This window comes from Sapajus apella, unplaced genomic scaffold (assembly GCF_009761245.1).
Source record: "Sapajus apella isolate SASKATOON/1434 unplaced genomic scaffold, GSC_monkey_1.0 scaffold51, whole genome shotgun sequence".
NCBI lineage: Eukaryota > Metazoa > Chordata > Mammalia > Primates > Cebidae > Sapajus > Sapajus apella.
Genome location: NW_022436991.1, coordinates 3,867,530 through 3,881,562, shown reverse-complemented (window position 1 = coordinate 3,881,562; position 14,033 = coordinate 3,867,530). Strand labels below are relative to the sequence as shown.

General features: G+C 50.6%; 1 protein-coding gene across 19 annotated transcripts in view; it reads left to right on the top strand.

The window, feature by feature from the left end:
- Nucleotides 1-13,028, top strand: part of CIITA (class II major histocompatibility complex transactivator) — a 60,613-nt gene extending 47,585 nt beyond the window's left edge. For 18 of the 19 annotated variants that reach the window (XM_032242779.1, XM_032242777.1, XM_032242772.1 and 15 more), the window contains 7 exons: nucleotides 3,491-3,571; nucleotides 4,296-4,388; nucleotides 6,677-6,763; nucleotides 10,390-10,473; nucleotides 10,631-10,714; nucleotides 11,420-11,517; nucleotides 12,054-13,028. In XM_032242779.1, the coding sequence (XP_032098670.1) occupies nucleotides 3,491-3,571; nucleotides 4,296-4,388; nucleotides 6,677-6,763; nucleotides 10,390-10,473; nucleotides 10,631-10,714; nucleotides 11,420-11,495 (505 nt within the window). In that variant the 3' untranslated portion in view covers nucleotides 11,496-11,517; nucleotides 12,054-13,028. The remainder of the gene's footprint in view (nucleotides 1-3,490; nucleotides 3,572-4,295; nucleotides 4,389-6,676; nucleotides 6,764-10,389; nucleotides 10,474-10,630; nucleotides 10,715-11,419; nucleotides 11,518-12,053) is intronic. The other variant, XM_032242776.1, reaches the window with a different exon arrangement.
- The last annotated feature ends 1,005 nt before the right edge of the window (nucleotides 13,029-14,033 follow it).

The window sequence follows — 14,033 nt, the reverse complement described above, 5'->3', positions numbered from 1 at the left end:
CTTTCCTTTTTTTTTTATTTATTGAAGCAGAGTCTTACTCTGTCACCCAGGCTGGAGTGCAATGGTGAAATCATATCTTACCACAGCCTCAACCTCCCTGGGCTCAAGGGATCCTCCCACCTCAGCCTCCCTAGTAGCTGGGACTACAGGCACGCATCACCACACCTGGCTAATTTTTGTATTTTTTATGGAAATGGGGCCATATTGCCCAAACTGGTCTCAAACTCCTAGGTTCAAGTGGTCCTCCCACCCCAGCCTCCCAAAGTGCTGGGATTACAGGTGTGAGCCCCCACACCTGACAGAACGGGCTTTTAAATTTGCAACTCACCTCCATCTCTGTTATCTCAGGCGATCCTCCTCTGGATGGATTGTCTTCATCTCCCCATTGTACAGAAGGCAGCACTGAGAACAAGAGACTGTAAATTGTTTATCCAAAGTCACAAAAGTCAGGTCAGCCTGGCCCTAAGCTCCTTCTATGGAAAAAGCTAAATGAATGTTTGTTCCTTGATAGAGATCTAGGTCAACTAATGGTTAGGAAGGAATTTTTAAATGCCTGTGGTATATTCAGTGCATTTTTTTTTTTTTTTTTTTTTTTTTGGACATGGAGCCTTGCTCTGTCACCCAGGCTGGAGTGCTGTGGTGCAATCTCGGCTCACTGCAATCCCCACCTCCCAATTCCAATTCAGGCGATTCTGCTGCCTCAGCCTCCCAAGCAGCTGGGATTACAAGTGCGCACCACCACGTCTGGCTAATTGTTGTGTTTTTAGTAGAGACGGGCTTCACCATGTTATCCAGGCTGATCTTGAACTCCTGGCCTCAGGTGATTCACCTGCCTCAGCCTCCCAAAGTGCTTGGATTACAGGCATGAGCCACTGCACCCGGCCTATTCAGTACATTTTATATATAATCTCATTAATATCAAGAGCTACTGTGGGAGACAGACAGTCATCATCTTCCCCATTTTACAGATGAGGAGACTGAGGCCAGGTGAGGTTAAGTGACTTGCCCATGGTCCCCCAGCTGGTCACCCACGAGCTATCAGCTCCCCCTGATTACCGCTTCCTGTCCACCCCAGAAAAAAAAAAGCCATTGTCTCTTGTTTTGAACGGAGACAAGGTGCTAAATTTGTGCAGAGGTAAACATGATGCTGAAAAGGGGAAATGTCTGAAGACAATCACCGAGGGCCCTTTCTGGCCTTCAATTATTTTCAGCTGAAAAAGCCCCTAGTTCAAGATCGGAACTGTGCTCTGGGGACAACAGTCGTGGGTGGAACAGGCTAGAGCCGGGTGACCAGCCATCTGGAGACCAGAAGCCCCCGAGGAGGTTCTGAGGAAGGAAGGAAGGAAGGAAAAGACTATTTCTGGTATTTTCTCTGGCTTCTAATGTGCAAAGCACCCTGTAGACCTCATCTGTCTGTCACATCAGGCTGCTCAGCCGCTCAAAACCCTACAGGGACTCCACTTGTACACCGAGTCCTTTTCCGATTCCGTCCCCACTCACGTGTTCACCCTCATCCCCTACGCTCTCTCCCGTGCTCTCCCCATTCCAGCCACAGGGACTCCTTGCTGGTTTTCAGCCTCCTAGGGATGCTCCTGGCTCCAGGCCTTTGCACTGGCCATGCCCGCTGCCTGGAACGCTTCTCCCCAGATATTTGCCCAGCCCATGCCTTCAGCTCCTCTGGTCTTTACTCAGTGATGCCTTTTCTGACCCTCATTGTTAAAAATGAAACTCCAGCCAGATGCTGTGGCTCATGCCTGTAATCCAGCACTTTGGGAGGCCGAGGCGGGTGGATCACGAGATCAGGAGTTCGAGACCAGCCTGGCCAACATGGTGAAACCCCATCTATACTAAAATACCAAAAAAATAATTAGCTGGGCCTGGTAGCGGGCACCTGTAGTCCCAGCTACTTTGGAGGCCGAGGCAGGAGAATTGCTTGAACTTGGGAGATGGAGGTTGCAGTGAGCCAAGATTGCGCCACTGTAGTCCATCCTGGGTGACAGAGTGAGACTCTGTCTTAAAAAAATTAAAAAAGAAACTCCATCCACCTCAGCACTGTAAATTTCCAAATGATTCAGTGTCTCAAACATCAGCTCACTTTCACATTTCTTTGATTATCTGTCTGTCTTCCCCACTGGAATGTCAGTACCCAGAAGGCAGGAATTTTTGTCTTTTTGACCCACAACCTTCCCCCAGGCCTGGCACAGAGTAGGCAAGCGGTCAATATGTAGCAATGAATTCCTTAATCCAAGAACCTCATAAGATTGGGTGGAAATATTTGAGGAGGCGGAGACTCAGGGGTGAAGGAATTTGCCAAGGCCCTCAGCAGGGAGCCATGGGGCAGATCGTGCAGTCAGACTCTGATCCTGTGGCCTTTTGCTGAGGACACTGGTTCTCAGACTTAAGGACTTCAGAGGCTGAGGACATTTCAGAACGAATTTGAGTGACCGTGCTGTCACTGTTTTTTATCAGGGATGCTCATTCAAACAAACAAATAACAGCAAAATGCCCACTGCTGGCCCCATAATATTTTGGCACCAAAAGATTTATCATTTTAATATTGAAAAAGTTCACATAATTACAGAATAAAAGACAATTTTTTACATGGAATGTATTTAACCATATTTTTTAACTAAACAAAACAGCCCTTCGTTGTCCTTATTTTTCTCATCCCCTTGAAGTCTGATCTGAATGTCGATCCAGGCTGTGTGACCTTGTGTGAGCTCTTTGTCCCCCTGCCTCAGCTTCCCTATGTGTAAATGGAGGTAAGACAAGCCCATGGCTCAGCCTTGAGGAGTAAATGAGGTAGACGTAGGCTGAGGGAAGGACCTAGCATGTCTCTTGTTTATTACAAATGCTCAGAAAGGACCCCTTCCCCAGGCTGGGGAAGGAGAAGGTATCTCTGGATGTTGGGAAGAGTAAGAACTGGCTCTCTACTTAGAGACAAAAGCCAGGGAGCCCCAAGCTGGGAGTCCAACCGACCTCTTTTTTTTTTGAGACAGGGTCTCACACTTCTTCCTCAGGCTACAGTGCAGTGGTGTGATCGTGGCTCACTGCCTCCTCCACCTCCCGGGTTCAAGCCATCCTTCTGCCTCAGCCTCCTAAGAAGCTGGGACCACAGGACATGCCACCACACCCAGCTAATTACTGTATTTTTTGTAGAGACAGTCTCGCTATGTTGCCCAAGCTGGTCTCGATCTCCTGGGCTCAAGCGATCCTCTGACCTTGGCCTCCCAAAGTGCTGGGATTACAAGCACGAGCCATTGTTCCCAGCCTCAGCAGGCCTCTTACGGGGGGCTGTGAAATCTGCCCCCAGCAGAAGAGATTGGGGTCCTCTGTGGAAGGGTTGCAGGGAATTAAGAGGCTGGGGTGGAAAGGAGGAGGAGGGGCCTCAGACAGGGCCTGACTTCTGTGCCTTGTCTCTGCCCCACCCATGGGCTGAATGAGGGGCTGTGACTGTTTGAGGGTCTTACCTCTGCTCTTTGCCTCCTAGGCTGGGCCCCGTCTCAGGCCCCCGGGCTTTCCCCAAACTGGTGCGGATCCTCATGGCCTTTTCCTCCCTGCAGCATCTGGAGTGAGTATAGACTCTGGGACCCCTTCCCCTCAACACCTAGGTGCAATTCTGCCATCATAGCTCACTGCAGCCTCGAGTTCCTGGGCTCACGTGGTCCTCCTGCCTCAGCGTCCTGAGGATCTGGGACCCCAGGTGTGTGCTACAGAGCCCAGCAACCTCTGCGATTTGACAGCCCCAGACCCTGCCCCCAAGGCATGTGCAGAGAGAAAAGCCCTCTGTGTGTCCCGTTTTTGCTCTGTTCTGCCTACTGCATCTTCAATGTGGCTGTCACACAAGTGATGAGATGACTCCACTGCAGAGAAGAAACAGCAGACGGGAATCCCCAATAATAAAAAAAAACTGTAGATCCTTTTGTGACCTTTGAAACTCTTTCGCAGCCTCATTTGCTGCTCTCAGCAATTCAGCTGGGGAGGGGTTGGGGAGCGTGATCCTACTTGACAATGGAGGTTAAGGACATTGCGCAGCCTCAGGGGATTCCCAAGAAGCTAAACAGGGATCTCGGCCATCACGAGTTAGACTTTGCCGCCCCCCGCTGACTGGTTGGAGCCTCCAGGTGATGAAGTCCGGGTCTGAAAAGCTCAGGAGTTGCTGGCTGCCTATGGCATACCTAGAGCTGGGGAGGTGGGAAGGGCAGGTGCCAGGGCTGAGGAGGCCCACTGGGATGGGAAGGGCCCAGGGACGCCCTGGACGCTAGCTGATGGCCCCCATCTGATTCCACCTGCAGCCTGGATGCGCTGAGCGAGAACAAGATCGGGGACGAGGGTGTCTTGCAGCTCTCAGCTACCTTCCCCCAGCTGAAGTCCCTGGAGACCCTCAAGTGAGTGGACTGGGCCTGCCCTTCCTGCTGAATCTGGCCCCCAAAGTCCAGCTGACTTTTTAAAAAATAATTTAAAGATTTTTTTGAGACAAGGGCTTACTCTGTCACACTAGCTGGAGTGTGGTGCTATGATCAGAGCTGTACAGCCTAGAACTCGTGGCCTCAAGGAATCCTCTGGTCTCAGCTTCCCAAAGTGCTGGGATTATAGGTGTGACCTACCATGCCCAGCCCCAGAGGACATTTTAATTCTTCCATTTAATTATTCATTCATTCATTCACCCATTGAGTCAGCTAATGTTTAGTGACAGAAAATTATACTGGGGGTGAAATAGGAGAGTAGATTAGGATTTATCAATAAAGCATTATTATCAAAACAGTCAAATTTTTTTTGAGATGGAGTCTCACCCTGTCACCAGGCTGGAGTGCAATGGTACAATCTCAGCTCACTGCAACCTCCACCTCCCAGGTTCAAGTGATTCTTCTGCCTCAGCCTCCTGAGTAGCTGGGACTACAGGCACATGCCACCACAGCCAGCTAATTTTTGTCCTTTTAGTAGAGATGAGGTTCAACATGTTGGCCAGGATGGTCTCAATCTCTTGACTTTGCAATCTGCCCGTCTCGGCCTCCCAAAGTGCTGGGATTGCAGGCATGAGCCAATGCGCCCGTCTAGTAAGGACTTTTTAAAAACTGTTCTGGGCTCTGGAAAGTTGGAAATGGATAAGACACAGAAGGATCAATGTGAATTTTTTCTTTTTCTAAGACAAGTTCTCACTCTCACCCAGGGTAGAGTGCAGCGGTGTAATCATGGCTCACTGCAGCCTCAACCTCCTAGGCTCCAGCTATCCTTCTGAGTAGCTGGGACAGTTGCATGGCACCACGTCCCCTAATTTGTATATTTTTTTGTAGAGACGCGGTTTCGCCATGTTGCCCAGGCTAGTCTTGGACTTCTGAGCTCAAGCCATCCTCCCACCTCTGCCTCCCAAAACACTGGGATTATAGGCATGAGTCAGCATGCCTGGTTCAATGTGATTTTTTTTTTTTTTTTTGAGACAGAGTCTTGCTGTGTAGCCCAGGCTGGAGTGTAGCGGAGTGATCGCAGTTCATTGCAACCTTCACCTCCTGGTTTCAAGCAATTCTCCCACCTCAGCCTCCCCAGTAGCTGGGACTACAGGCATGTGCCACCACACCTGGCTAAGTTGTGTATTTTTAGTAGAGATGGGGTTTCACCAGATTGGCCAGGCCGGTCTTGAACTCCTCACCTCAAGTGATCTGCCTGCTTCAGCCTCCCAAAGTACTGAGATTACAGGCATGAGCCACCATGCGCAGCTGAACGTGATTTTTTACTTGACTTAGAGAATATCAAAATCTTCCCACGCTCCCCCTCACAACCAAGGTCTTGTAATGGCAAAGAATTTACGGGAGTTGACTTAGCAATTTCCCTTGATTGTAGGACTCTGGGACTTCTCCAGTAATTTCTAGTGTCCTAGGTAACACTGTAAGCTAGACTTCTCCCCTTAGTCCTTCCCTCCCTCCTTTTCTTACCTGCCACCTTAAGTGTTTATTGAGCACCTACTATGTGCCCGGCAGTGCTCTAGGCACAAGGATACAGTAATGAGCAAAACAGATACGGCCCTGCTCCATGTGAAGGCCACAACCCAGCAGAAATGATGACAGCCATTAAACAAATAACACCAACACTTATTTCATTACAGTGCTGAAAAGTGGCGCAGAGGGAAAAGTGTGGATGTTGTAAAAATCACAAGACAGGCTAGGTATGGTGGCTCACCCCTGTAATCCCAGCACTTTGGAAGGTCAAAGCAGGTGAATCACGAGGTCAAAAGATCGAGACCATCCTGGCCAACGTGGTGAAACCCCATCTCTACTAAAAAATACAAAAATTGGCTGGGTGTGATGGTGCATGCCTGTCGTCCCAGCTACTCGGGATGCTGAGGCAGGAGAATTGCTTGAACCCAGGAGGCAGAGGTTGCAGTGAGCAGAGATCGTGCCATTGCACACCAGCCTGGCACCTGGCGACAGAACGAGACTGTCTCAGAAAAAAAAAAATCACAGGACAGGTGGAGGCAGGAGGATGGGCTCTCTCTCCCATCCATGTCCTCACCTCCACCCCCAACTTGGCCACAGGACCTAACAGTATTGTCTTATTTACTGAGAGGTAGTTTAAGTCTGTCGACAGTGCCATTCACAGCTTATGACCTAGAACTCTCCTGGAGGTCGAAGGGAGGCGTGCAAGTTTGGTCCTGAGCCCTTCCCCTCACTGTGTGCTGCAGCTTATCCCAGAACAGCATCACTGACGTGGGTGCCTGCAAACTCGCGGAGGCCCTACCTTCCCTCGCGGCATCCCTGCTCAGGTTAAGGTGAGTGGGGCCCCGGCTACTGGTCAGGTGCTGAGCTGGGGGGCTGCGGAGGGCAGGGAACCTGCCTCATGCTGGCTGCAGGGGTCACCGAGACCCTAGAAGCAATCACCACAACCCCGAACAAAAGGACTAGCGAGATCTGGGGAAAGAAGCTCTGGGCAAGTCGCTTATTCATTCCTAGCCTCTATTTTCACATCTGTAAAATGGGAACCATTCCAATGGTCTATGTAAGTACTTGGCACAATGCCAGGTTCTGTTGTGCAATAAATATTGGTCCTTTTCCCCCAGGGATGGCAGGACTAGGCTTTTTCTGGAATCTAGGGGCAGTAGCTTCTGGAAGGCTGACAACACAGGGGCAGTCTCAGCTGGCCTTGTCACTCATATGCTGGTCAGGGCTTTCACTGCCACCTTCTGGTAGGTCTTGGCATAGCACCTCTTGCTTTTGAGCGACCCAGCCAGGCCCTGGTGTGGTCCTGGAGATAAAGAGAGGGCTGAGCTTGGACCTGAGCACCAGCCATTCAATTCAGCATTACCAGCCCTTCTCAATCGTCAGGCTGGGAAAAATTTCCCTTCTCTTCCCCAGAGCTCTTCACTTACTGAGGACAGCCAGAGTCAGGTTCCCAGGAAACATGGCATTTGGTCCCTATTTATTTATTTAATTTGTTTTTTGAGATGGAGTCTTGCTCTGTTACCGAGGCTGGAGTAAACTGGTGTGATCTCAACTGACTGCAACCTTTGCCCACCAGGTCCAAGCGATTCTCTTGCCTCACTGGGATTATAGGCGCCCACCACCACAACCCCCCCCTAATTTTTGCATTTTTAGTGGAGGCTGGGTTTCGCCATGTTGGCCAGGCTGGTCTGGAATTCGTGACCTCAGGTGATCCACCTGCCTCGGCCTCCCAAAGTGCTAGGATTACAGGTGTGAGTCACTGTGCCCAGCCTCCTTATTTATTTGTTTGTTTGTTTAGAGATGGGGGTCTTGCCCAGGTTGGACTGCAGTGGTGCAATGATAGCTTACTGCAGCACTGCCTGGACTCAAGCAAACCTCCCACCTCAGCCTCTTAAGTAGCTGGGTCCTCTACCTTCCAGAGCCTCGTTAGTTTCCTTCCCAGCACGAATCACTGTTTTACAATATTTTATTTATGTAGGTGCTTACTTCTTGCTGTGCAAAGAAACTCAAATGCAAAAATAGAATCTGTCTGCTTCATAGTTGTACTAGGAACTAGAGATACAACTGTGAACCAGAGAGATTTGGTTCTTGCTTTGAGGTTTCTTGGCATAGTAAGAATTAAGTACATATATAAAGAAAAGATTGTAAAACAGTGATTCACGCTGAGAAGGAAATTAACAAGGCCCAGGAGGGTACAGGACCTCTGGGGAGGTGATTCTTTTATAGGAAGCTCTAGGGGAAAAGGACTCTATGAAGAAAGAACAGCAGATGCAAAGGGCTTAAGTGGGAGAAGGGGCTGGGGTTTGAGGGTCAGAAGGGCCACTGTGGCTGTGTGGAGTGAATGAGGGACAGAGGGTGGGGGATGGTGGAGGTAGGGGAGGTCAGGGGCCTCCAGATCACACAGGGAGGCCCTTGTGGGTCACAGGAGGCATTTGCGGTTTTTTTCAGTGTGAATGGAAAAGTAGGTGGACCTATGAAGCTGTGCAGGTGATACCTGATCTGATTTACACCTTTTCCTTTTTTTCTTTTCTTTTTTTGAGACCAACTCTCACTCTATCGCCCAGGCTGAGGTTCAGTGGTGCAATCTCTGCTCACTGCAACCTCCACCTCCTGGGTTCAAGTGATTCTCATGCCTCAGCCTCCTGAGTAGCTGGGATTACAGGCACCTGCCACCACACCCACCTATTTTTGTGTATTCAGTAGGGACAGGGTTTCACCATGTGGCCCAGACTGGTCTTGAAATCCTGGGTCTAAGCGATCCACTCGCCTTAGCCTCCCAAAGTGCTGGGATTACGGGTGTGGGCCACCATGCCCAGCCTGATTGACACTTTAAGAGACATCATAATTTCATGGAATATAAGATGCCATCCATGTAAGACCCCAATATGAGACCAAAATGCCATTGTTTAAACTGTGACACACTGTTGGTTATAAGACACATCCTGATCTCGATGATATTCAGATGGTGACAGATGTGTCTTGGCATCAATGAAATATGGTCAGATTACTCTTCCCATGGGATGGAGGAAGGGTCTTCAGGGTTCAGAGATCACAAAACCCCCATCTAGTTTCTGCACTGGTACTGGCAGACCTGTGATACGAGTTGATTTAGCCTGAATCCACTTAGCAGCAGTGTAGACCTGCAGCTTTTTTTTTTTTTCTGAGACAGAGTTTTACCCTTGTTGCCCAGGCTGGAGTGCAATGGCATGATCTTGGCTACTGCAACCTCTACCTCCCAGGTTCAAGCAATTCTCCTGCCTCAGCCTCCCGAGTAGCTGGGATTACAGGCATGCACCACCACGCCTGGCTGATCTTGTATTTTTAGTAGAAACGGGTTTCGCCATGTTGGTCAGGCTGGTTTCGAACTCCTGACCTTAGGTGATCCGCCCGCCTCAGCCTCCCAAAGTGCTGGGATTACAGGCGTGAGTCACCAGACATGCTGCTTTGATGTGCAGCCCTGCAAGGCAGCTCTGAGACTGAGTCATGGCAAAGTCATGGCCCTGAAATCATAGCCGCAGCAGCACCTGTCCTGTTAAAAGGCTGCTTGGTGTCAAGTAAACAGCAGAAGTTGGCATCAGTGACATTCATCATGCTATTTTATGCTATTTTCACTGCTACTAATGCTGGCTGTGAGTCTGCCGCAGAAACTCGAGCTGGCCCAGTGACTGGCTTTTTCTCTTCCCCCTCTCAGTGCTGGCCACGCCCTCTATGTTAACTCATGTAACCCTCACCAATGTTCCTGTGAAGTAGTCAGAACCAGAGCTAACATTTAGTTCATTCTAGGAACCAAGGCATATTCTAAGTGTTATAACAGCATTGATTCATTTACTTCTCCCCACAATGACTCAATCATGCCCATTTCACAGATGCGCAAACTGAGTCTCAGAATAATTGAGTCACTTGCCCAAGGTCACATAAGCAGTAAGAGGCATAGCTGGGATTTGAACTTGGGAAGTTGTTCTCCTGGGACTTTCCACACAGTCAGGCAGGAAATGACTTCCTTTTAGTCCTCCTGTTTTCCTGGGCTCACTGTGTGACCACAGAGAAATGGCCTCAACTCTCTGGCCCTTGGTTTGTCTGTCTTTAAAATGGGACAGTAATCCCAGTTGGCGATGATTTCCACGAGGCTGATCCTCAGGCTGCAGGGGACACTGAGACCCTAGAAGCAATCGCCACAGCCCTGAACAAGAGAATTAGCAGGATCTGGGGAAAGAAGCTCTGGGCAAGTCACTTGTTTATTCCTAGCCTCTATTTTCATATCTGGAAAATGGGAACCATCCCAATGGTCTAAGTAAGTACCTGGCACAATGCCAGGCTCTGTTGGGCAATCAGTATTGGTTCCCTTCCCCCAGGGGTGGCAGGACCAGGCCTTTTCTGGAATCTAGGGGCGGTGGCTTCTGGAAGGCTGACCACGCGCGGGCCTCCAATCCCTTCCCCTGGCCTCTGTTTCTGACAGCTTGTATAATAACTGCATCTGTGACGTGGGTGCCGAGAGCCTGGCTCGTGTGCTTCCCGACATGGTGTCCCTCCGGGTGATGGAGTGAGTGTGGGAGCCTAGGTGGTGGGTAGCTCAGCCCGGAGTGGGACACACTGAGGTTCCCTTCCTGGTGTCATGGAAGGGCTGGGTGTGGGGGTGGCCTTGGTCTGGAGCTGGGGAGTCCCAAGGGCCAGGCCTCAAGGTGAGTTTCTCTCGCCAGCGTCCAGTACAACAAGTTCACGGCTGCCGGGGCCCAGCAGCTCGCCGCCAGCCTTCGGAAGTGCCCTCACGTGGAGACGCTGGCGTAAGTCCAGGCAACCTTGGTGGGTGGATATCACCTTGGTCCCCAGTTATGTGGCCCAAAGTGACCCCAGAGCTCAAATCACGCTCTTACCCTCACCAGTCTGCAACCCTGGGTGAGCAGACACTTCACCCTCTGGCCTCAGTGTCTTAATCTGTAAAGTGGGGATGGTAAAATATCCACCCCAAGAGATTGTGTGAGGCTTAAGCCAATCAAGCCCTACAAAGCTCTTATAACATCAGTACCTGGCACACAGAAATGCTCAATAAATGCTATGGTAGGCTGAACCATGTGAAATTGCGGACATCCACCCAGTTTTGACCTGTAAAATTGGCAATTTCATATAGTTCAAGTTTATCTTTTATTAAGTCATGATATCCAACACTGGTTACTTTATACTCTTTCAAAGCAATTTTATCTCCATAATCGCTCACATCTTCTAAGACACACAGGAGAATAAAGCACAGAGCAGTTAACTAACCTTTCTGAGGTCACACAGCAAGTCAGCTGCAGAACCAGAAAGGAATCTCAGGCCTCCTAGGCTTCTACTTTTCCCCATGACCCAAACTTTTGTCCTGTATCCTGCCAGGGGAAAAGTCCCCAAGATTCTAGGCTGGATGGAAGGAGGGATTTGGGGTCAGCTGTCACTGGTGCCCCAGGCCGCCCTCTCTCCCCTAACCTGGCTCTGTGTCCCATCCCCCCTTGCAGGATGTGGACGCCCACCATCCCATTCAGTGTCCAGGAACACCTACAGCAGCAGGACTCACGAATCAGCTTGAGATGATCCCATCTGTGCTCTGGACAGGGTAACCAGGCGGGCTTGGGAGGGGAGAACCGCATGGGGTCAGGGGCAGTGTCCTTGTGAAAGTGGCATTCATAAAACATGGGCGGGACACAGGTGGGGCTGGACCACCACCCTCGGATGCTCGAATCATCAGGGACATCCCCCCATCTCCACCCTGGGCTCTGTGGGGCTGTCCTCCAGGCTTCGCATGCTTGGTCCCTGTGGTCACTCTTAGAGACCAGGGGACAGGGAAGTTGGCCATCCACATCCTGCAGCCTCAGCATTTGGAAGAGCTTCTTTTGGGACTCCAAGCCTTCCCAGCTGTTGTTTTGGCTTGGTGGCTGCGCTGATGCTCTGGGTTTGTCTTCTTTGCTTGACAAGTGTCCTGGCCCTTGCATCGCTGTCCCCCACCCCTGTGCTCCCCGCATGGTGCTGCACATCCCCTCCATTCCCATTGCCCCTCCCGTCCCCCATCTTGATAGCATCCTTCCCAGGTGTCAAGCTGCCTCTCCTAAAGTGTCCTGGCTGAGCCCCCTCTCCTGGCTTCTCCCCCTACAGCATGTTCTCTGAGGACACCAACCGCGCTGGACCTTGAACTGGGTACTTGTGGACACAGCTCTTCTTCAGGCTGTATCCCATGAGCCTCAGCATCCTGGCACCCGGACCCTGCTGGTTCAGTTTGGCCCCTGCCAGCTGCAGAATGAACCATGTCTTGCTCTGCTGACAGACACAGGCCCGGCTCCAGGCTCCTTTAGCACCCAGTTGGGTGAATGCCTGGTGGCAGCTGCAGTCCACCCAGGAGCCTTGAGGCCCTCCCAGAAAGACACTGTGGACAGCCACGGCCAAGCCAGAGGGAGTGACGGAGGCAGCCCCATTCTGCCTGCCCAGGCACCTGCCACCCTGGGAAGAAAGTACTTTTTTTTGTTTGTTTGAGACAGTCCCAGGCTGGAGTGCAGTGGAGCAATCTGGGCTCACTGCAACCCCCACCTCCTGGGTTCAAGCAATTCTCCTGCCTCAACCTTCGGAGTAGCTGAGATTACAGGCACCCACCACCATGCCAGGATAATTTTTGGTATTTTTAGTAGAGACAGGGTTTCGTCATGTTGGCCAGGCTGGTCTCGAACTCTTGGCCTCAGGTGATCTGCCCACTGCAGCCTCACAAAGTGGTGGGATTACAGGCATGAGCCACCACATCCGGCCATAGAGAAAGTACTTCTCCACGCTGCTGTCTGATCCAGACACCGTGACAGGGCATACTGGGTGCTCAGAAGACACTGATGGGCAACCCCCAGCATGCTAATTCCCCAGATTGCAACAGGCTAGGCTTCTGTGGCAGCTTCTGTGGCTCTGCCGGACTCTATGCACTGACTTTTTTGGCCAAGGCCAAAGCTAGGCCTGGCCAGATGCACTGGTCCTTAGCAGGGAAACAGCTAATGGGACACTAATAAGGGCGGTGAGAGGAGAACAGATTGGAAGCACAGCTTCATTTCCTGCGTCTTTTTTCACTACATTATAAATGTCTCTTTAATGTCACAGGCAGGTCCAGGGTTTGAGTTCCTACCTTGTTACCATTTTGGGGTACCCACCGCTCTGGTTATCTGATACATAACAAGCCATTCCAAAACATAGTGGCTTAAAACAACACACGTTTATTCTGCTCACACATCTTGTCATTTGAGCAGGACTCAGTGGGGACAGCACCTTCTGTCCTACTCTGTGTCAGCTGGGGCAGCTTGAGGGCTGGGCTGGGGTCACCTGAAGATTCGTTCCCATGTACGTCTGGCAGGCAATGCTGGCTGTTGGCTGGGGGGGCCTCAGTTCCACTAAGGAACAGTTGGCTGGGACCCCTCCATGTGGGCTAGCTGGGCTTCCTCACAGCATGGTAGCTAGGTTGGAGGATGTCCCAAAAAGAGAAAGAAAAAGAGAGAGGAGGAGGTAGCGAGAGACCACTTTTCATAACCTAGCCTTAGGAGTCACACAGCATTACTGGACATAGAGATTCTTTTTTTCTTTTCTTTTCAGAGACATGATCTCGCTCTATCACCCAGTCTGGAATGCAGTGGTACAATCACGGCTCACTGCAGCCTCAACTTCTTGGACTCATGTGATCCTCACAACTCTGTATCAGCCTCCCGAACAGCTGGGACTACAGGTGTGAGCCACTAAGCCCAGTTAATTTTTATTTTTATTTTTGTAGAGCCAGGGTCTTGCTATGTTGCCCAGGCAGGTCTTAAATTCCTGGCCTCAAGTGATTCTCCTGCCTCAGCCTCCCAAAGTGCTAGGATTACAGGTGTGAGCCACAGCAGCCAGCCCCGTTCTGCCATATTTTTTTGGCCAGTGTGACAAGGGCTGCTACTCTAATACCCATGCTCCTTTCATGCACATGTGCACACGTGCACACACACACACACACACACACACACACACCAGAGCCCACCTTGGCTCAAGTCATCTTTTCTGAAAGGATTTTCTTTGTGGCTTCCTAAAATTCATTGTTTGGGGATCAGAAAGGTTGAAGCACCAAGAATTGTGTCAAGG